We start from the raw sequence: 22,662 nt of genomic DNA, 5'->3' as shown, positions 1-22,662 counted from the left end.
TGGACAGGTCGGGGACCATAGTTCGTGGAGAGACCACAGTGTACAGGTCTGGGACCATAGTTCTGGGAGAGACCACAGTGTACCGGTCTGGGACCATAGTTCTGGGAGAGACCATAGTGTACAGGTCTGGGACCATAGTTCTGGAAGAGACCACAGTGTACAGGTCTGGGACATAGTTCTGGGAGAGACCACAGTGTACCGGTCTGGGACCATAGTTCTGGGAGAGACCATAGTGTACCGGTCTGGGACCATAGTTCTGGGAGAGACCATAGTGTACAGGTCTGGGACCATAGTTCTGGAAGAGACCACAGTGTACAGGTCTGGGACATAGTTCTGGGAGAGACCACAGTGTACAGGTCTGGGACCATAGTTCTGGGAGAGAGCACAGTGGTCTGGAATCATAGGTCTGGGAGAGACCACAGTGTACAGGTCTGGGACCATAGTTCTGGGAGAGACCACAGTGTACAGGTCTGGGACCATAGTTTTGGGAGAGAGCACAGTGTATACAGGTCTGGGACCATAGTTCTGGGAGAGACCACAGTGGTCTGGGACCATAGTTCATGGAGAGACCACTGTGTACAGGTCTGGGACCATAATTCTGGGAGAGACCACAGTGTACAGGTCGAGGACCATAGTTCTGGGAGAGACCAAAGTGGACAGGTCGGGGACCATAGTTCGTGGAGAGACCACAGTGTACAGGTCTGGGACCATAGTTCTGGGAGAGACCACAGTGTACCGGTCTGGGACCATAGTTCTGGGAGAGACCATAGTGTACAGGTCTGGGACCATAGTTCTGGAAGAGACCACAGTGTACAGGTCTGGGACATAGTTCTGGGAGAGACCACAGTGTACCGGTCTGGGACCATAGTTCTGGGAGAGACCATAGTGTACCGGTCTGGGACCATAGTTCTGGGAGAGACCATAGTGTACAGGTCTGGGACCATAGTTCTGGGAGAGACCACAGTGTACAGGTCTGGGACATAGTTCTGGGAGAGACCACAGTGTACAGGTCTGGGACATAGTTATGGGAGAAACCACAGTGTACAGGTCTGGGACCATAGTTCTGGGAGAGACCACAGTGGTCTAGGACCATAGTTCTGGGAGAGACCACAGTGTACAGGTCTAGGACCATAGACCATGTCCTTTCCTGAAGTCAGGTTTTTCAATTGCTTCAACCTCGTTATTTTCTTCCAGATTATAACGCATTGAATATTTTATTCCCAAAAAGACATGGCCACTTTTACCCAAGGGAGGAAGGTACCGAATGTCAAATATCTCTTCCTCCTGCCTGCTAAATATTAAATATAGCATGGAAGAAATGACCCCTTCCCTAATCCTCGTAGCTTGTTTAACATGTTGATACAAGAATGTTTCCAGGATGAGGTCTACAAATCTCCAGGTACAAAAGTCCTCTGTTCTACATTTATATGCTTCCCAGTCTTTGGATTTCAAGTTGAAGTCGCCGACTATCAACAGTCTTGATCTATCTTTGTCCACTCTGGCTATAGTCTCTCTCATTATTGTTATAAGACCTTCTCGTTTACTATCTGGCTCCTCCTTTGACCATGTGCTGCTTGGCGGTGGACTATATGCATTTATGATCATTAGTTGATCTTCCTCATAGCAGATCTCTAGTGCTATTATGTCAACTGCTTGTGGATTGGCCGTCACTATTTCCTTCACCTTTAGGTTTTCTTTTACCAGCACAGCAACGCCACCGCCTTTCCTAATTTTTCTGTCCTGTCTCCAAATTGAGTAGCCCCTTGGGAATATGACCTCATTTAAAATAACATCTTCAAGTTTTGTCTCCGTGAGTGCAACAATGTCTGGTGTCTGCAGCTGTATTACATCACTTAACTCCAGTATCTTCGATCTTACTCCATCTATGTTGGTGTATACAATGTTCAGGAACTTGTTCCCCCTCTCCTTATTCTTCACTTCCCCTCTCTCTAGCAATCTTGTTGGTTTGCCTTTTTGTACCATTTTACAGGCCTGCCTTCCTCTATCACTTTGTAGAAAATAGAATTGATTTAGTCTTCATTCCTGCTCTCATTTAGACGTTTTGCCTCTACGAGGTTTAGTTTCAGCTTCTCTCTGTCTTCTCTTGAAAGATCTCGTCTTAACGACCACACTTTCCCATCCTCATCACTTTGTAATTTTCTAGCATTCCTTAGTACTTCTTCCATCTGTTTGGCACCGTTTAGGGTGATCCTCAAAGGTCGATCTTTCCCTTTTACGTACCTGCCTATTCTCCTGTAGTCGCACACATTCTCTATGGTTGTAAGACCTTCCACGAGGCTTCTACTACTTTCGCTTCTTCAAAAGCTTTTTCTGACCCTAGACGTTATCTCCTTTTCTTTGCAACCAAAAATTATCAGAGACTTACTCCGATCAACTGAGTTGTGAATCAATTTCGGGTTACTTACTACAGGCGTCAGGCGTCGTTACTTGCGTCAGGCGTCGTTACTTACTTCAGGCGTCGTTACTTACTTCAGGCGTCGTTACTTACTGTCAGGAACAATGTTACGCCTGACAGCTGGGTGGACAGCATTTCGGATTCGTAGTCCTGAGGCCCCGGGTTCAATTCCTGGTGGAGGCGGAGACAAATGGGCAAAATGATTCTTTCACCCTGATGCCCCTGTTACCTAGCAGTAAATAGGTACCTGGGAGTCAGCTGCTACGGGCTGCTTCCTGGGGTTGTGTAACAAAAAGGAGGCCTGGTCGAGGACCGGGCCACGGGGACGCAAAGCCCCGAAGTCATCTCAAGATAACCTCAAGATCTCAAGAGAGATGCCAATTCCTTTCTCACTTCCAGCCTAATGTTTGTTTTATCCTGGTTGCTGCAGTGTTTGACTTCCTTTACTGCTTCTTCAGTTTTTTTCCTTCTCCTTGGCCACTGGTGCATAGGTGAGTTGCATATCCTTCTTGCACTGTTCTATTCCCTGCGTACTTGTACATAGGTGACTTGCATATCCTTCTTGCACTGTTGTATTCCCTGTGTAACTTCCTCCATCTGTGCTGACAAACACTGTTTCTCCTTGGCCACTGGTGCATAGGTGAGTTGCATATCCTTCTTGCACTGTTCTATTCCCTGTGTACTTGTACATAGGTGACTTGCATATCCTTCTTGCACTGTTCTATTCCCTGTGTACTTGTACATAGGTGAGTTGCATATCCTTCTTGCACTGTTCTATTCCCTGTGTACTTGTACATAGGTGACGCGTATCCTTCTTGCACTGTTCTATTCCCTGTGTACTTGTACATAGGTGAGTTGCATATCCTTCTTGCACTGTTCTATTCCCTGTGTACTTGTACATAGGTGACGCATATCCTTCTTGCACTGTTCTATTCCCTGTGTACTTGTACATAGGTGAGTTGCATATCCTTCTTGCACTGTTCTATTCCCTGTGTAACTTCCTCCATCTGTGCTGACAAACACTGTTTCTCCTGTTGAATATCCTTACTTAACCTAGTGTAGTCATTTATGGTTAAATTTGCTTTAACTTCTTCCAAAGCTATTTTTAAGAGTTTATTTACCTCTTCCATGGCTTTGCAGTGTGTTTCCAATTGATTCTTGTCCTTGCACAAGTCTTTCACTAAACCCTCAAGACATAAAACTTTGCTACACAGATGGTCATTACTTTCTTTCAATTTACTGATTATTTCTACATGAGAGTTCACTATAGTATCTAACTTTGCCGTCTTGTTGTGTAGACTGCTTATATCAATGCTTTCTTCATTGAATCCCCCAAAATCAGGCTCTGTTTTGTTTTTCCTCTTGCCGGCGGCCATCTTGAATGTTTTTGCCTGTACTGGAAACACTAGGTCATCTTTTTCTCGTCCAATTATTTTACTTCCCTTGGCACATTCCTGTTATCTCATCTATTTTTCAAATGCACAATACCTTTATGTTCCCTGGGACACCACTCACTATCATCAACCTGTACTACAATACTTAGGATTGTTAAAATATGCTGGAGCTCCTCTGATGCAAGTGTTGACACGAGGGGTGTCACCTTTTGAATTCCGAAAGAGTGTGTGCTTCAGTGTGACAGGGAAGTGTGTGGGGGACAGTTTGGACAGTGGTATTGCTGCTGAGTATAGGGTTCAGTGTGACAGGCAAGTGTGGGGGCAGTTTGGACAGTGGTATTGCTGCTGAGTATAGGGTTCAGTGTGACAGGCAAGTGTGGGGGCAGTTTGGACAGTGGTATTGCTGCTGAGTATAGGGTTCAGTGTGACAGGCAAGTGTGGGGGACAGTTTGGACAGTGGTATTGCTGCTGAGTATAGGGTTCAGTGTGACGGGCAAGTGTGGGGGACAGTTTGGACAGTGGTATTGCTGCTGAGTATAGGGTTCAGTGTGACAGGCAAGTGTGGGGGACAGTTTGGACAGTGGTATTGCTGCTGAGTATAGGGTTCAGTGTGACGGGCAAGTGTGGGGGACAGTTTGGACAGTGGTATTGCTGCTGAGTATAGGGTTCAGTGTGACAGGCAAGTGTGGGGGACAGTTTGGACAGTGGTATTGCTGCTGAGTATAGGGTTCAGTGTGACGGGCAAGTGTGGGGGACAGTTTGGACAGTGGTATTGCTGCTGAGTATAGGGTTCAGTGTGACAGGCAAGTGTGGGGGACAGTTTGGACAGTGGTATTGCTGCTGAGTATAGGGTTCAGTGTGACAGGCAAGTGTGGGGAACAGTTTGGACAGTGGTATTGCTGCTGAGTATAGGGTTCAGTGTGACGGGCAAGTGTGGGGGACAGTTTGGACAGTGGTATTGCTGCTGAGTATAGGGTTCAGTGTGACAGGCAAGTGTGGGGGACAGTTTGGACAGTGGTATTGCTGCTGAGTATAGGGTTCAGTGTGACAGGCAAGTGTGGGGAACAGTTTGGACGGTGGTATTGCTGCTGAGTATAGGGTTCAGTGTGACAGGCAAGTGTGGGGGACAGTTTGGACGGTGGTATTGCTGCTGAGTATAGGGTTCAGTGTGACAGGCAAGTGTGGGGGACAGTTTGGACGGTGGTATTGCTGCTGAGTATAGGGTTCAGTGTGACAGGCAAGTGTGGGGGACAGTTTGGATGATGGTGTGCCAGACAATTGCATGAGAATGACCTTAGACCAAGTCTTTCTAACATTCTTACGGAAGACCTCATTACCATGACCATTCCCAGAAGGGGTTGCTAGGCTATGCTGATGATTTACCATTAGTCGTCACAGGTCCTTTGCTTTTGAATGAAGCACAGAATGCACTAGATAAAGTAATATCTGAATACAACATATTAGGGCTAAAAATATCTGCACAAATGTACAGCAATGAGAATCGGTGGCAACACTGGACAGGCACTTATGCCTTCAACCCTCAGTGGGTTACATAATATCAATATCTTGGAGTGTGGATATATTCTAAAATGACGTTCAAGAAGCAAGTTCAATATCTGAATGAGTAAGGAAATTCTTAACTGAATATAATGAGAGCAATCACAGGGCCCTGTCTAGGAGTGGGACACAAAGTGTTAAGAATGTTCCATGCTGTTTGTTCTATGGAGGATTATGCGGTGCCGACCTTACTCAGTCTTTCTCCAAGCCAGTTGGCGTAAGTTGTGGTTATTCAAAATGATGCAATGCCAGTCGTGACGGGGGCTCCCAGATGGATAAAAATATTAAGTTTAACATTGGAAAGTAAGCTAACATGAGTGAAATACGGATAAAAGGGCTTATTGCATGCATGCTGACCAAGAAACAGTTCACCTAAAGATATAATCAATGCAGCACTAAACTGGGGGCAGAAGAGCTTCCAATAGTATTAGGTGGACCTAATGCATCAAAATATTTGATATCACAAATACAATCACTAATTAAGGTGTCGACAAAATACACAGAGACTTTGTTATGCAGTCCCTTTGGGAACTGGTGCCAGCAGACTAAGTTATGGCTCTTGAAGGGACAATCACACTAACCCTCATCTCTTAGAGGCTATGACGCATCATTGTACATATGAATATAGAAGCAAATTTGGTATTTGTCAGCCTCGCATACCTCTCAGAGGGATCATTCCCTGGTAGGAATACCAGGAAACGTCAGCACTGTGAAGAGATGCCCATCAGACCACTGGAACGTTATCTAACACAGTGTAGAGTTACAAACCCAAAATGATTCAGGTGAGATTAACAGTGCAGATGAAGTTGTTAAACACGTTGGATAATCTTACTGAAGCCAACATATGGGTCATAAATACTCATCCGCCACCTAAGATAGTAATGAGTAATAATTAGTGGGCCAGCCAGAGGCTTAAAGACTATGAAGCTAACATATGGGTCATAAATACTCATTCACCACCTAAGATAATAATGAGTAATGCTTGGTGTGCCAGCCAGAGGCTTAAAGACTATGAAGCCAACATATGGGTCATAAATACTCATTCACCACCTAAGATAATAATGAGTAATGCTTGGTGTGCCAGCCAGAGGCTTAAGGACTGTGCAGGAATATCCCTGTAAAAAAGTGGTATTGCTCTTCATGAGTGAGAGTTTCAGTGTGGCAGGCAAGTGTTTAATTACGCAAGTGTGGTTACGGGATGAGAGCTACGCTCGTGGTGTCCCATCTTCCTAGCCATCTGTCATATAACACCCAAGTGTGGTTACGGGATGAGAGCTACGCTCATGGTGTCCCATCTTCCTAGCCATCTGTCATATAACACCCAAGTGTGGTTACGGGATGAGAGCTACACTCGTGGTGTCCCATCTTCCTAGCCATCTGTCATATAACACCCAAGTGTGGTTACGGGATGAGAGCTACGCTCGTGGTGTCCCATCTTCCTAGCCATCTGTCATATAACACCCAAGTGTGGTTACGGGATGAGAGCTACGCTCGTGGTGTCCCATCTTCCTAGCCATCTGTCATATAACGCTTTAAACTACTGACGGTTTTGGTCTTCGCCATCTTCTTACTTAATCGTGTTCCAACCGTCTACGACTTCGTAAAAGGGAATTTTCTTATATTTCTTCGGCAGCTGTGTTTAATTATTTTAAATCTATGATTTCTTGTTCTTGAAGTTCCAGGTCTCAGGAATTCTTCCCTATCAATTTTGTCGATTATCGTGACTATTTTGTACGTAGTGATCATGTCGCCTCTTTTTCTTCTAGGTGGTAAACTAACAATACACTAGGGGCATCTAATGTATTGGGCAGATGTCTAGTGTTTAGGGCAACTGTAAACCTTGCCTTGGTTTACAGCTGCCCTAGAGTACGATATTTTTTCATGAAAAAAGTCGTGAGTATCGACTTTTCAGTATCTACTTTTCAGTTCTGAAAAAAGTCAGTGTCAACAGTCGTGATTTATCTTTATCTGCTTGTACAATAATATCTCTCATGACCATTATGAGACCCTGTCGTTTGTCATCCAGTTCTTCCTTTGTCCAAGTGTTGCTTGCTGGTGGGCTGTAGGCATTTAAAATTATCAGCTTATCATCCTGATTTCAGACCTACAATGCCATTATGTCAATATCTCGAGGGTTTTCAAATATTAATTCTCTTACCTTCAGGTGTTCTTTCACCAGCTCAGCCACTCCTCCTCCCTTCCTAGTTTTCCTGTCACGTCTCCAAACTGAATAGCCTCTTGGGAATACAACTTCACTTAATATATTTCCTTCAAGTTTCGTCTCTGATAATGCGTCAATATCTGGGACCTTAAGCTGAATTATATCTTGCAACTCCAAAGTTTTTGATCTCTCTCCATCTATGTTGGTATATACAATTTTCAGGAACATGTTCCCTTTCCCTTTGCTCTTTACTCCCCCTTCCACTAGTGATTTTCTTGCCTTGTTTTTATATACCATTTCACAAGCTTTCCCGTCCCTGACACTTTGTAGAAAAAAAGAATTTCTGTCTTCTTCATTTCTATCCCCCATTTAGACATTTTGCTTCAATGAGGTTCATTTTCAGCTTTTCTCTGTCTTCCTTGGAGAGGTCTTGTCTTATCGACCAAAGTTTGCCAACCTCATCACTGTGCAAAATTTCCTGGCATTTCTAAGCACTTCCATCATGTTTTTCACTCCATTAAACATCACCCTTAAGGGGCGGTTCTTGTCTTTCTCATATTTTCCTATTCTTCTAAAATCACTGACATTTTACTTTGAGTCTTCTCCTAAACCTACTATTTTCTCTATGATTTTCATCTCTTCTGCTGCTCGGTCCACCTTAGAGGAAATTTCCTTCTCTAAACATCCAAAAATGATTATGGACTTACTTCTATCTGGAGTGTTTTGTACCAGTTTACTGTTGGTAACCAGTTCTTTCCTAATTGTTTGCCTTATTTCTGCTTCTTGTTGGTCATTTCTGGTTTGACTTCCGAATATTCTTCCTTGATTGTCTCTTTCTCTTTTACAACTTGGGCATATGTCTCTTTTATTTCTTCTTTATACTTTTCTAGTTCTTTATTAGCTTCCTCTATCTGAGTTGCCAATGAAGTTTCTCGTTGTATCTCCTTGCCTAACTCCGTGTTAGCCCTCAGACTCCCTTGGAGTTGTTCACCATACGAGTCTATTTTCTTGTTAATTTCTTCAAATTCCCTGCTCTTCACTTTCCATGCCTTATCATCCTTGACTAGTTTCTTGATGTGTTCCTCCTGTATACTTACCGTATCAGTCAAGCTGGTAATTTCCTTACCTTGCTGGAAAATACTTCCTTTTAAATTACAAAACTCAATCTTGAGACCTTCATTTTCTTGTTCTAATTTAATAACGTTTTCTTCATAATTCTTTAGCATGTCCTCAATAATCACTAATCTGCCAAGATAACCACCTTTCATTGCCTCTTGTTGTGAGAAACCTGCAAAAGATGCCTTTTCTGGGGTAGTGTCCTCCCCTGTGGTGGCGGCCATCTTTGTTGTTCTACTAACAATGGTGGTGATGGATGGTGGTGATATGGAGGAGTTGGTGAAGGAACACAGCGAAGAGCTGACCACCGACCAACTTGTAGCCCTTCACAAAGAGCAACAACAAGAAACAGCTGAGGAAAAATCTTGAGGGAAGGAGGAGGCAGCAGTAGAGCATGTCCTTTCCTCATTAAGAAAATGTTTGCAGTATGGGAAGAAGTGCAAAGTTTTGCTGTAAAGTGTCACCCAGATAAAGCTGTAGCAGGCCGTTGTATTGACCATTTTAATGACAATGTCATGTCTCACTATGGAAGACAAATGCAGAATAGAAGCATTGAACTATACTACTTTATATTGGCCCCAGGTGAGGTTTTTCTATCCAGAACCTTCCCTTGATCCCTTTCCTTATCAGAGGTCTTTTCTCACACAGTTTATAAGCTGTGTGGCTTATTTTCTCCTGTTCCACACTGCATAATGTGGCATTTATTCACATTACACTACATCAGCCACGTGTTAATCCATACACTAATTTCGTCCAGGTCATCTTGAATGGCATAACAATCATCTAATAGCTTAACATCAGCAAACATGTTCATATAATTGTGTATTTTATGTGGTAGATGGTTCATATAGATGATGAACATTACTGGTGCAAGAACTGAACCTTGTGGTACCCCACTAATAACAGTTCTCCAGCCAAAAGCCTTTTTTCCAGTTTAAATAAATACAGTCAACCCATCCCATCCTCATACACATTACGTCGCTTCTCGCTCGTATGCGCACTAAGTCTAAAAATTGCCGTACTAGAAAATGGAAGCAGCTCACAAAAGTGACATACGTTCCGTTTTCTGTTTTGGGACCTCTGGCTTAGTCTGTTAGTTAAAATGTCATCTAACCTAATGGTTTTCATGACGTTTAGAACTTACCTTAGGAGAACTTGCTGCTCTCCTAACCTACCAGAGGACCCAAAACTTGCTGCTTTGGTTCCATTTAACGTAATTTGGAAATCGAATTTCCATTTTTTTTAAATTCCAATATGGCAATTTTTGGCCGAACCGCATACGAGCAAAAAGTGACAAACAGTAATGTGTAAGAGAACTGGTTGAATCAACCACCTTTCCTGTAAAATCTCTGTGGCTCTATTATGGAAACTGAGTAAGTTCGTTACACTGGATCTTCCCGTTTGAAGCCGTACTGTCTCTTATATCATTTATCTCCAAGTGACTTTTTACCCATCTGGTTTTAATTATTTTTGTGGCCAGAGTTGTGACTACCGTGGTGCTCAATGTTACAGGTATATAACTGAGTGTGTCTTCTCTGCTACCATTTTTATACATTGGAACTATGTTTACCTTTTTCCTAATACTGTATCTGCTAAATTTCCTGTCAGTAAAGATGCCTGAAAAATTAATTGAAGTGGACTGCTGAGCGCAGCTCAGTTGCATGATCTCTCAGACCCCAAGGTGAAAGTCCATCTGGACCAACTGCTTTCTTCCTAGCCAAAGATTGCCATATACACACTAAATATAGTGTCAGCCCAACTGTTGTAAATACCTTACAGATTTGTGGTGCCTAGGACAGTGGCAGAAAAAGATACAAGTATGACACCATTTGTGAGAGCCATGAGGGGAGGCGGTGGGCCGAGGATCACACGTCACCAGGAAGGCCAGACAGCGTTCATAATGAACCATTGGCGGCACAAGGGACCTCCACCAGCACTGTCTCACAACTACACCAATGATGCCCCTCTTAGCACCAGCCAGGAGTACATTGTCAACCTTGGTCTCTGGATGACGGCCACACTCCAACCTTTCTCGCGGTTTGGCGTCAAAGTAAGTCAAATACTATTTATTTATTTATATATATATATATATATATATATATATATATATATATATATATATACACAAGAAGATACATTGGGTTTATACTTATACAAGAGAGATTTGTAGGTATATTAAAGCACATAGGTAGGTCAGATTGATTGCATTGACAGCTTGAATGGTAATTTGACAAAGATTAATAGGCACAACACAGCATATTGCTAGCACTTATAAGACAGCAATGATCACAATGGTAAAGTTGTTTGGATTAGGTACATAAAGATTGGAAGGGTGGGTAACACTAGATACAGTGCAATTTTAAAGCACAGAGTAGGAAACTATGAAGATGAAATTAGGTACATTTTGTTTTTGTTTTTCAATGAGGCAAAAGTTGGACAACTTTTCATTTCATTAGGGAGTGAGTTCTATAGACTGGGTCTCTTTATTTGCATAGTGTTTACACAGATTAAGTTTGACTCTGGGAATATCAAAGAGATATTTATGTCTGGTGTGGTGATAATGGGTCCTATTACATCTGTCCAGGGAGAGTTTCAGAGCTTGCATTTAAGAACAGAGTTTTGTAAATGTAGTTGACACAAGAGAATGTATGGAGTGAGTTTATGTTTAGCAAGTTTAGGGATTTAAACAAGGGGGGCTGAGTGTTGTCTGAAAGCAGAGTTTGTTATTGTTCTGATAGTAGATTTTTGGTGGGTGATGATGGATTTGAGGTGGTTTGCAGTGGTTGAATCCCATGCACAAATACCATAATTAAGATAAGGATAGATTAGTGCATAATATAGTGAGAGGAGAGCAGAGTTAGGAACATAATATCTGATTTTGGAGAGTATACCAACTGTTTTAGAGACTTTCTTAGTTATGTGTTGAATGTGGGTGCTGAAGTTGAATCTCTTGTCTAGGAATAGGTCAAGAAACTTTCCATCATTTTTATTACTGATATTAATATTGTCTATCTGTAGCTGAATTGCATTTGTTGATTTGCTTCCAAATAAGATGTAGTATGTCTTTTCTATGTTTAGTGTTAGTTTGCTAGTTGAAATCTATAAGTAGACTTTTTTTAATTCATTATTCACAACATTATTTAGTGTATGTGGGTTGGGGTCTGAATAGATGAGGGTAGTATCATCAGCAAACAATATAGGTTTAAGAATATTAGAGACATTAGGCAGATCATTGATATACATAAGAAATAGGAGAGGGCCCAAGATGCTGCCCTGTGGCACCCATACGGTTATTGGTAGAGTGGGAGAGGTTATATCATTGATGGCTATATATTGGTGTCTGTCACTAAGATAGGATCGGATATAGTCCAGGGCATGGCCTCCCCTTCCATAATGGTGGAGTTTAAGTAAGAGGTAGTTGTGATTAACAGTATCAAAGGCCTTTCTCAGGTAGAAAGGTTGCCCCCACATATGGGATACAAGCACCACACAGCCCCACATATGGGGTACACACACCACACAGCCCCCACATATGGGATACAAGCACCACACAGCCCCACATATGGGGTACACACACCACACAGCCCCCACATATGGGATACAAGCACCACTCAGCCCCACATATGGGGTACACACACCACACAGCCCCCACATATGGGATACAAGCACCACACAGCCTCACATATGGGACACAAACACCACACAGCCCCACATATGGGACACAAACACCACACAGCCCCCACATATGGGACACAAACACCACACAGCCCCCACATATGGGACACAAACACCACACAGCCCCACATATGGGACACAAGCACCACACAGCCCCACATATGGGACACAAACACCACACAGCCCCCACATATGGGACACAAACACCACACAGCCCCACATATGGGACACAAACACCACACAGCCCCACATATGGGACACAAACACCACACAGCCCCACATATGGGACACAAACACCACACAGCCCCACATATGGGACACAAACACCACACAGCCCCCACATATGGGACACAAACACCACACAGCCCCCACATATGGGATACAAGCACCACACAGCCCCACATATGGGGTACACACACCACACAGCCCCCACATATGGGATACAAGCACCACTCAGCCCCCACATATGGGACACAAACACCACACAGCCCCCACATATGGGACACAAACACCACACAGCCCCCACATATGGGACACAAACACCACACAGCCCCACATATGGGGTACACACACCACACAGCCCCCACATATGGGATACAAACACCACACAGCCCCCACATATGGGGTACACACACCACACAGCCCCCACATATGGGATACAAACACCACACAGCCCCCACATATGGGGTACACACACCACACAGCCCCCACATATGGGACACAAAACTCTCGCCTGAGGACCACAAAGAAAATTGTGCACTTACCATATGCTACACTTCCTAACTTCTGAACTCTTTCTAAGTACATAGGTGGTGAAATACTAAAGTGATTGTTAACTATCTTAGCGAGACCAACGTTGTAATATGTTGTATGGTGTTGTATGTATGGTGTTGTATGGTGTTGTATGGTGTTGTATGGTGTTGTATGTATGGCAGTTGTATGGTGTTGTATGGTGTTGTATGTATGGTGTTGTATGGTGTTGTATGTATGGTGTTGTATGGTGTTGTATGTATGGTGTTGTATGTATGGCAGTTGTATGGTGTTGTATGTATGGCAGTTGTATGGTGTTGTATGTATGGCAGTTGTATGGTGTTGTATGTATGGCAGTTGTATGGTGTTGTATGGTGTTGTATGTATGGTGTTGTATGGTGTTGTATGTATGGTGTTGTATGGTGTTGTATGTATGGCAGTTGTATGGTGTTGTATGTATGGTGTTGTATGGTGTTGTATGGTGTTGTATGTATGGTGTTGTATGTATGGTGTTGTATGTATGGTGTTGTATGGTGTTGTATGGTGTTGTATGTATGGTGTTGTATGGTGTTGTAAGTATGGCAGTTGTATGGTGTTGTATGTATGGTGTTGTATGGTGTTGTATGTATGGTGTTGTATGGTGTTGTATGTATGGTGTTGTATGGTGTTGTATGTATGGTGTTGTATGGTGTTGTATGTATGGCAGTTGTATGGTGTTGTAAGTATGGCAGTTGTATGGTGTTGTATGTATGGCAGTTGTATGGTGTTGTATGTATGGCAGTTGTATGGTGTTGTATGTATGGCAGTTGTATGGTGTTGTATGTATGGCAGTTGTATGGTGTTGTATGTATGGCAGTTGTATGGTGTTGTATGTATGGCAGTTGTATGGTGTTGTATGTATGGTGTTGTATGGTGTTGTATGGTGTTGTATGGTGTTGTATGGTGTTGTATGGTGTTGTATGTATGGCAGTTGTATGGTGTTGTATGTATGGCAGTTGTATGGTGTTGTATGTATGGCAGTTGTATGGTGTTGTATGTATGGCAGTTGTATGGTGTTGTATGTATGGCAGTTGTATGGTGTTGTATGTATGGCAGTTGTATGGTGTTGTATGTATGGTGTTGTATGGTGTTGTATGGTGTTGTATGTATGGCAGTTGTATGGTGTTGTATGTATGGCAGTTGTATGGTGTTGTATGTATGGCAGTTGTATGGTGTTGTATGTATGGTGTTGTATGGTGTTGTATGGTGTTGTATGGTGTTGTATGTATGGCAGTTGTATGGTGTTGTATGTATGGCAGTTGTATGGTGTTGTATGTATGGCAGTTGTATGGTGTTGTATGTATGGCAGTTGTATGGTGTTGTATGTATGGCAGTTGTATGGTGTTGTATGTATGGTGTTGTATGGTGTTGTATGGTGTTGTATGTATGGCAGTTGTATGGTGTTGTATGTATGGCAGTTGTATGGTGTTGTATGTATGGCAGTTGTATGGTGTTGTATGTATGGCAGTTGTATGGTGTTGTATGTATGGCAGTTGTATGGTGTTGTATGTATGGCAGTTGTATGGTGTTGTATGTATGGTGTTGTATGTATGGCAGTTGTATGGTGTTGTATGTATGGCAGTTGTATGGTGTTGTATGTATGGTGTTGTATGGTGTTGTATGGTGTTGTATGTATGGCAGTTGTATGGTGTTGTATGTATGGCAGTTGTATGGTGTTGTATGTATGGCAGTTGTATGGTGTTGTATGTAAGGCAGTTGTATGGTGTTGTATGTATGGCAGTTGTATGGTGTTGTATGTATGGCAGTTGTATGGTGTTGTATGTATGGTGTTGTATGGTGTTGTATGGTGTTGTATGTATGGCAGTTGTATGGTGTTGTATGTATGGCAGTTGTATGGTGTTGTATGTATGGCAGTTGTATGGTGTTGTATGTATGGCAGTTGTATGGTGTTGTATGTATGGCAGTTGTATGGTGTTGTATGTATGGCAGTTGTATGGTGTTGTATGTATGGCAGTTGTATGGTGTTGTATGTATGGCAGTTGTATGGTGTTGTATGTATGGCAGTTGTATGGTGTTGTATGTATGGCAGTTGTATGGTGTTGTATGGTGTTGTATGTATGGCAGTTGTATGGTGTTGTATGTATGGCAGTTGTATGGTGTTGTATGTATGGCAGTTGTATGGTGTTGTATGTATGGCAGTTGTATGGTGTTGTATGTATGGTGTTGTATGTATGGCAGTTGTATGGTGTTGTATGTATGGCAGTTGTATGGTGTTGTATGTATGGCAGTTGTATGGTGTTGTATGTATGGCAGTTGTATGGTGTTGTATGTATGGCAGTTGTATGGTGTTGTATGTATGGTGTTGTATGTATGGCAGATGTATGGTGTTGTATGTATGGCAGTTGTATGGTGTTGTATGGTGTTGTATGTATGGCAGTTGTATGGTGTTGTATGTATGGCAGTTGTATGGTGTTGTATGTATGGCAGTTGTATGGTGTTGTATGTATGGCAGTTGTATGGTGTTGTATGTATGGCAGTTGTATGGTGTTGTATGTATGGCAGTTGTATGGTGTTGTATGTATGGCAGTTGTATGGTGTTGTATGTATGGCAGTTGTATGGTGTTGTATGTATGGCAGTTGTATGGTGTTGTATGTATGGTGTTGTATGTATGGTGTTGTATGTATGGCAGTTGTATGGTGTTGTATGTATGGCAGTTGTATGGTGTTGTATGTATGGCAGTTGTATGGTGTTGTATGTATGGCAGTTGTATGGTGTTGTATGTATGGCAGTTGTATGGTGTTGTATGTATGGCAGTTGTATGGTGTTGTATGGTGTTGTATGGTGTTGTATGTATGGCAGTTGTATGGTGTTGTATGTATGGCAGTTGTATGGTGTTGTATGTATGGCAGTTGTATGGTGTTGTATGTATGGCAGTTGTATGGTGTTGTATGTATGGCAGTTGTATGGTGTTGTATGGTGTTGTATGTATGGCAGTTGTATGGTGTTGTATGTATGGCAGTTGTATGGTGTTGTATGTATGGCAGTTGTATGGTGTTGTATGTATGGCAGTTGTATGGTGTTGTATGTATGGTGTTGTATGTATGGCAGATGTATGGTGTTGTATGTATGGCAGTTGTATGGTGTTGTATGTATGGCAGTTGTATGGTGTTGTATGTATGGCAGTTGTATGGTGTTGTTAGTATGGCAGTTGTATGGTGTTGTTAGTATGGCAGTTGTATGGTGTTGTATGTATGGCAGTTGTATGGTGTTGTATGTATGGCAGTTGTATGGTGTTGTATGTATGGCAGTTGTATGGTGTTGTATGTATGGCAGTTGTATGGTGTTGTATGTATGGCAGTTGTATGGTGTTGTATGTATGGCAGTTGTATGGTGTTGTATGTATGGCAGTTGTATGGTGTTGTATGTATGGCAGTTGTACGGTGTTGTATGTATGGCAGTTGTATGGTGTTGTATGTATGGTGTTGTATGGTGTTGTTAGTATGGCAGTTGTATGGTGTTGTATGTATGGCAGTTGTATGGTGTTGTATGTATGGCAGTTGTATGGTGTTGTATGTATGGCAGTTGTATGGTGTTGTATGTATGGCAGTTGTATGGTGTTGTATGTATGGTGTTGTATGGTGTTGTATGTATGGCAGTTGTATGGTGTTGTATGTATGGCAGTTGTATGGTGTTGTATGTATGGCAGTTGTATGGTGTTGTATGTATGGCAGTTGTATGGTGTTGTATGTATGGCAGTTGTATGGTGTTGTATGTATGGCAGTTGTATGGTGTTGTATGTATGGTGTTGTATGTATGGCAGTTGTATGGTGTTGTATGTATGGCAGTTGTATGGTGTTGTATGTATGGTGTTGTATGGTGTTGTATGGTGTTGTATGTATGGCAGTTGTATGGAGTTGTATGTATGGCAGTTGTATGGTGTTGTATGTATGGCAGTTGTATGGTGTTGTATGTAAGGCAGTTGTATGGTGTTGTATGTATGGCAGTTGTATGGTGTTGTATGTAAGGCAGTTGTATGGTGTTGTATGTATGGTGTTGTATGGTGTTGTATGGTGTTGTATGTATGGCAGTTGTATGGTGTTGTATGTATGGCAGTTGTATGGTGTTGTATGTATGGCAGTTGTATGGTGTTGTATGTATGGCAGTTGTATGGTGTTGTATGTATGGCAGTTGTATGGTGTTGTATGTATGGCAGTTGTATGGTGTTGTATGTATGGCAGTTGTATGGTGTTGTATGTATGGCAGTTGTATGGTGTTGTATGGTGTTGTATGTATGGCAGTTGTATGGTGTTGTATGTATGGCAGTTGTATGGTGTTGTATGTATGGCAGTTGTATGGTGTTGTATGTATGGCAGTTGTATGGTGTTGTATGTATGGCAGTTGTATGGTGTTGTATGGTGTTGTATGTATGGCAGTTGTATGGTGTTGTATGTATGGCAGTTGTATGGTGTTGTATGTATGGCAGTTGTATGGTGTTGTATGTATGGCAGTTGTATGGTGTTGTATGTATGGTGTTGTATGTATGGTGTTGTATGTATGGCAGTTGTATGGTGTTGTATGTATGGCAGTTGTATGGTGTTGTATGTATGGCAGTTGTATGGTGTTGTATGTATGGCAGTTGTATGGTGTTGTATGTATGGCAGTTGTATGGTGTTGTATGTATGGCAGTTGTATGGTGTTGTATGGTGTTGTATGGTGTTGTATGTATGGCAGTTGTATGGTGTTGTATGTATGGCAGTTGTATGGTGTTGTATGTATGGCAGTTGTATGGTGTTGTATGTATGGCAGTTGTATGGTGTTGTATGTATGGCAGTTGTATGGTGTTGTATGTATGGCAGTTGTATGGTGTTGTATGGTGTTGTATGTATGGCAGTTGTATGGTGTTGTATGTATGGCAGTTGTATGGTGTTGTATGTATGGCAGTTGTATGGTGTTGTATGTATGGCAGTTGTATGGTGTTGTATGTATGGTGTTGTATGTATGGTGTTGTATGTATGGCAGATGTATGGTGTTGTATGTATGGCAGTTGTATGGTGTTGTATGTATGGCAGTTGTATGGTGTTGTATGTATGGCAGTTGTATGGTGTTGTATGTATGGCAGTTGTATGGTGTTGTATGTATGGCAGTTGTATGGTGTTGTATGTATGGCAGTTGTATGGTGTTGTATGTATGGCAGTTGTATGGTGTTGTATGTATGGCAGTTGTATGGTGTTGTATGTATGGTGTTGTATGTATGGTGTTGTATGTATGGCAGATGTATGGTGTTGTATGTATGGCAGTTGTATGGTGTTGTATGTATGGCAGTTGTATGGTGTTGTATGTATGGCAGTTGTATGGTGTTGTATGTATGGCAGTTGTATGGTGTTGTATGTATGGCAGTTGTATGGTGTTGTATGTATGGCAGTTGTATGGTGTTGTATGTATGGCAGTTGTACGGTGTTGTATGTATGGCAGTTGTATGGTGTTGTATGTATGGTGTTGTATGGTGTTGTTAGTATGGCAGTTGTATGGTGTTGTATGTATGGTGTTGTATGGTGTTGTATGGTGTTGTATGGTGTTGTAAGTATGGCAGTTGTATGGTGTTGTATGTATGGTGTTGTATGGTGTTGTATGGTGTTGTATGGTGTTGTAAGTATGGCAGTTGTATGGTGGCCATATCTCAAGAAGCACACCAATACACTGGAAAAGGTGTGAAGACATGCAACTTAATGGCTCCCAGAATTGTGAAAGAGCAAAGAGGAGAAGTTACAGGTGTACTGGTATAGACAATAGTGGTGATAGTAACAGGTGTACTGGTATAGACAATAGTGGTGATAGTAACAGTAACAGGTGTACTGGTATAGACAATAGTGGTGACAGTAACAGGTACAGGTGTACTGGTATAGACAATAGTGGTGAAAGTAACAGGTACAGGTGTACTGGTATAGACAATAGTGGTGATAGTAACAGGTGTACTGGTATAGACAATAGTGGTGATAGTAACAGTAACAGGTGTACTGGTATAGACAATAGTGGTGATAGTAACAGGTGTACTGGTATAGACAATAGTGGTGATAGTAACAGGTGTACTGGTATAGACAATAGTGGTGATAGTAACAGGTGTACTGGTATAGACAATAGTGGTGAAAGTAACAGGTGTACTGGTATAGACAATAGTGGTGATAGTAACAGGTGTACTGGTATAGACAATAGTGGTGATAGTAACAGGTACAGGTGTACTGGTATAGACAATAGTGGTGATAGTAACTGGTGTACTGGTATAGACAATAGAGGTGATAGTAACAGGTACAGGTGTACTGGTATAGACAATAGTGGTGACAGTAACAGGTACAGGTGTACTGGTATAGACAATAGTGGTGATAGTAACAGGTGTACTGGTATAGACAATAGTGGTGAAAGTAACAGGTACAGGTGTACTGGTATAGACAATAGTGGTGATAGTAACAGGTACAGGTGTACTGGTATAGACAATAGTGGTGATAGTAACAGGTACTGGTGTACTGGTATAGACAATAGTGGTGATAGTAACAGGTACAGGTGTACTGGTATAGACAATAGTGGTGATAGTAACAGGTACAGGTGTACTGGTATAGACAATAGTGGTGATAGTAACAGGTACTGGTGTACTGGTATAGACAATAGTGGTGATAGTAACAGGTACAGGTGTACTGGTATAGACAATAGTGGTGATAGTAACAGGTACAGGTGTACTGGTATAGACAATAGTGGTGATAGTAACAGGTGTACTGGTATAGACAATAGTGGTGAAAGTAACAGGTACAGGTGTACTGGTATAGACAATAGTGGTGACAGTAACAGGTACAGGTGTACTGGTATAGACAATAGTGGTGACAGTAACAGGTACAGGTGTACTGGTATAGACAATAGTGGTGATAGTAACAGGTGTACTGGTATAGACAATAGTGGTGAAAGTAACAGGTACAGGTGTACTGGTATAGACAATAGTGGTGATAGTAACAGGTGTACTGGTATAGACAATAATGGTGATAGTAACAGGTGTACTGGTATAGACAATAGTGGTGATAGTAACAGGTGTACTGGTATAGACAATAGTGGTGATAGTAACAGGTGTACTGGTATAGACAATAGTGGTGATAGTAACAGGTGTACTGGTATAGACAATAGTGGTGATAGTAACAGGTACAGGTGTACTGGTATAGACAATAGTGGTGATAGTAACAGTTACAGGTGTGCTGGTATAGACAATAGTGGTGATAGTAACAGGTACAGGTGTACTGGTATAGACAATAGTGGTGATAGTAACAGGTACAGGTGTACTGGTATAGACAATAGTGGTGATAGTAACAGGTACAGGTGTACTGGTATAGACAATAGTGGTGATAGTAACAGGTACAGGTGTACTGGTATAGACAATAGTGGTGATAGTAACAGGTGTACTGGTATAGACAATAGTGGTGATAGTTACAGGTGTACTGGTATAGACAATAGTGGTGATAGTAACAGGTACAGGTGTACTGGTATAGACAATAATGGTGATAGTAACAGGTACTGGTGTACTGGTATAGACAATAGTGGTGATAGTTACAGGTGTACTGGTATAGACAATAGTGGTGATAGTAACAGGTACAGGTGTACTGGTATAGACAATAGTGGTGATAGTAACAGGTACAGGTGTACTGGTATAGACAATAGTGGTGATAGTAACAGGTGTACTGGTATAGACAATAGTGGTGATAGTAACAGGTACAGGTGTACTGGTATAGACAATAGTGGTGATAGTAACAGGTGTACTGGTATAGACAATAGTGGTGATAGTAACAGTTACAGGTGTACTGGTATAGACAATAGTGGTGATAGTAACAGGTGTACTGGTATAGACAATAGTGGTGATAGTAACAGGTACAGGTGTACTGGTATAGACAATAGTGGTGATAGTAACAGGTACAGGTGTACTGGTATAGACAATAGTGGTGATAGTAACAGGTGTACTGGTATAGACAATAGTGGTGATAGTAACAGGTACAGGTGTACTGGTATAGACAATAGTGGTGATAGTAACAGGTACTGGTGTACTGGTATAGACAATAGTGGTGATAGTAACAGGTGTACTGGTATAGACAATAGTGGTGATAGTAACAGGTGTACTGGTATAGACAATAGTGGTGATAGTAACAGGTACAGGTGTACTGGTATAGACAATAGTGGTGATAGTAACAGGTACAGGTGTACTGGTATAGACAATAGTGGTGATAGTAACAGGTGTACTGGTATAGACAATAGTGGTGATAGTAACAGGTACAGGTGTACTGGTATAGACAATAGTGGTGATAGTAACAGGTACAGGTGTACTGGTATAGACAATAGTGGTGATAGTAACAGGTACAGGTGTACTGGTATAGACAATAGTGGTGATAGTAACAGGTACAGGTGTACTGGTATAGACAATAGTGGTGATAGTAACAGGTGTACTGGTATAGACAATAGTGGTGATAGTAACAGGTACAGGTGTACTGGTATAGACAATAGAGGTGATAGTAACAGGTACAGGTGTACTGGTATAGACAATAGTGGTGATAGTAACAGGTACAGGTGTACTGGTATAGACAATAGTGGTGATAGTAACAGGTACAGGTGTACTGGTATAGACAATAGTGGTGATAGTAACAGGTGTACTGGTATAGACAATAGTGGTGATAGTAACAGTTACAGGTGTGCTGGTATAGACAATAGTGGTGATAGTAACAGGTACAGGTGTACTGGTATAGACAATAGTGGTGATAGTAACAGGTACAGGTGTACTGGTATAGACAATAGTGGTGATAGTAACAGGTACAGGTGTACTGGTATAGACAATAGTGGTGATAGTAACAGTTACAGGTGTACTGGTATAGACAATAGTGGTGATAGTAACAGTTACAGGTGTACTGGTATAGACAATAGTGGTGATAGTAACAGGTACAGGTGTACTGGTATAGACAATAGTGGTGATAGTAACAGGTGTACTGGTATAGACAATAGTGGTGATAGTAACAGGTACAGGTGTACTGGTATAGACAATAGTGGTGATAGTAACAGGTACAGGTGTACTGGTATAGACAATAGTGGTGATAGTAACAGGTACAGGTGTAGCTGGTATAGACAATAGTGGTGATAGTAACAGGTACAGGTGTACTGGTATAGACAATAGTGGTGATAGTAACAGGTACAGGTGTACTGGTATAGACAATAGTGGTGATAGTAACAGGTGTACTGGTATAGACAATAGTGGTGATAGTTACAGGTGTACTGGTATAGACAATAGTGGTGATAGTAACAGGTGTACTGGTATAGACAATAGTGGTGATAGTAACAGGTACAGGTGTACTGGTATAGACAATAGTGGTGATAGTAACAGGTACAGGTGTACTGGTATAGACAATAGTGGTGATAGTAACAGGTGTACTGGTATAGACAATAGTGGTGATAGTAACAGGTACAGGTGTGCTGGTATAGACAATAGTGGTGATAGTAACAGGTGTACTGGTATAGACAATAGTGGTGATAGTAACAGGTACAGGTGTACTGGTATAGACAATAGTGGCGATAGTAACAG

At 41.9% G+C, this 22,662-nt stretch overlaps 1 protein-coding gene across 1 annotated transcript in view; it reads left to right on the top strand.

Moving 5' to 3' along the window:
- LOC123764050 (uncharacterized) overlaps positions 1 to 22,662 on the top strand; it is a 112,399-nt gene that overhangs the window by 24,113 nt on the left and 65,624 nt on the right. Inside the window, exon 3 of the mRNA XM_069339533.1 lies at positions 10,424 to 10,694. Within this exon, the coding sequence (XP_069195634.1) occupies positions 10,424 to 10,694 (271 nt within the window). The remainder of the gene's footprint in view (positions 1 to 10,423; positions 10,695 to 22,662) is intronic.

This window comes from Procambarus clarkii, chromosome 5, assembly GCF_040958095.1.
Source record: "Procambarus clarkii isolate CNS0578487 chromosome 5, FALCON_Pclarkii_2.0, whole genome shotgun sequence".
NCBI lineage: Eukaryota > Metazoa > Arthropoda > Malacostraca > Decapoda > Cambaridae > Procambarus > Procambarus clarkii.
Note: the sequence above shows the minus strand (reverse complement) of the source record. Positions and strands in the feature narration are given on the sequence as shown.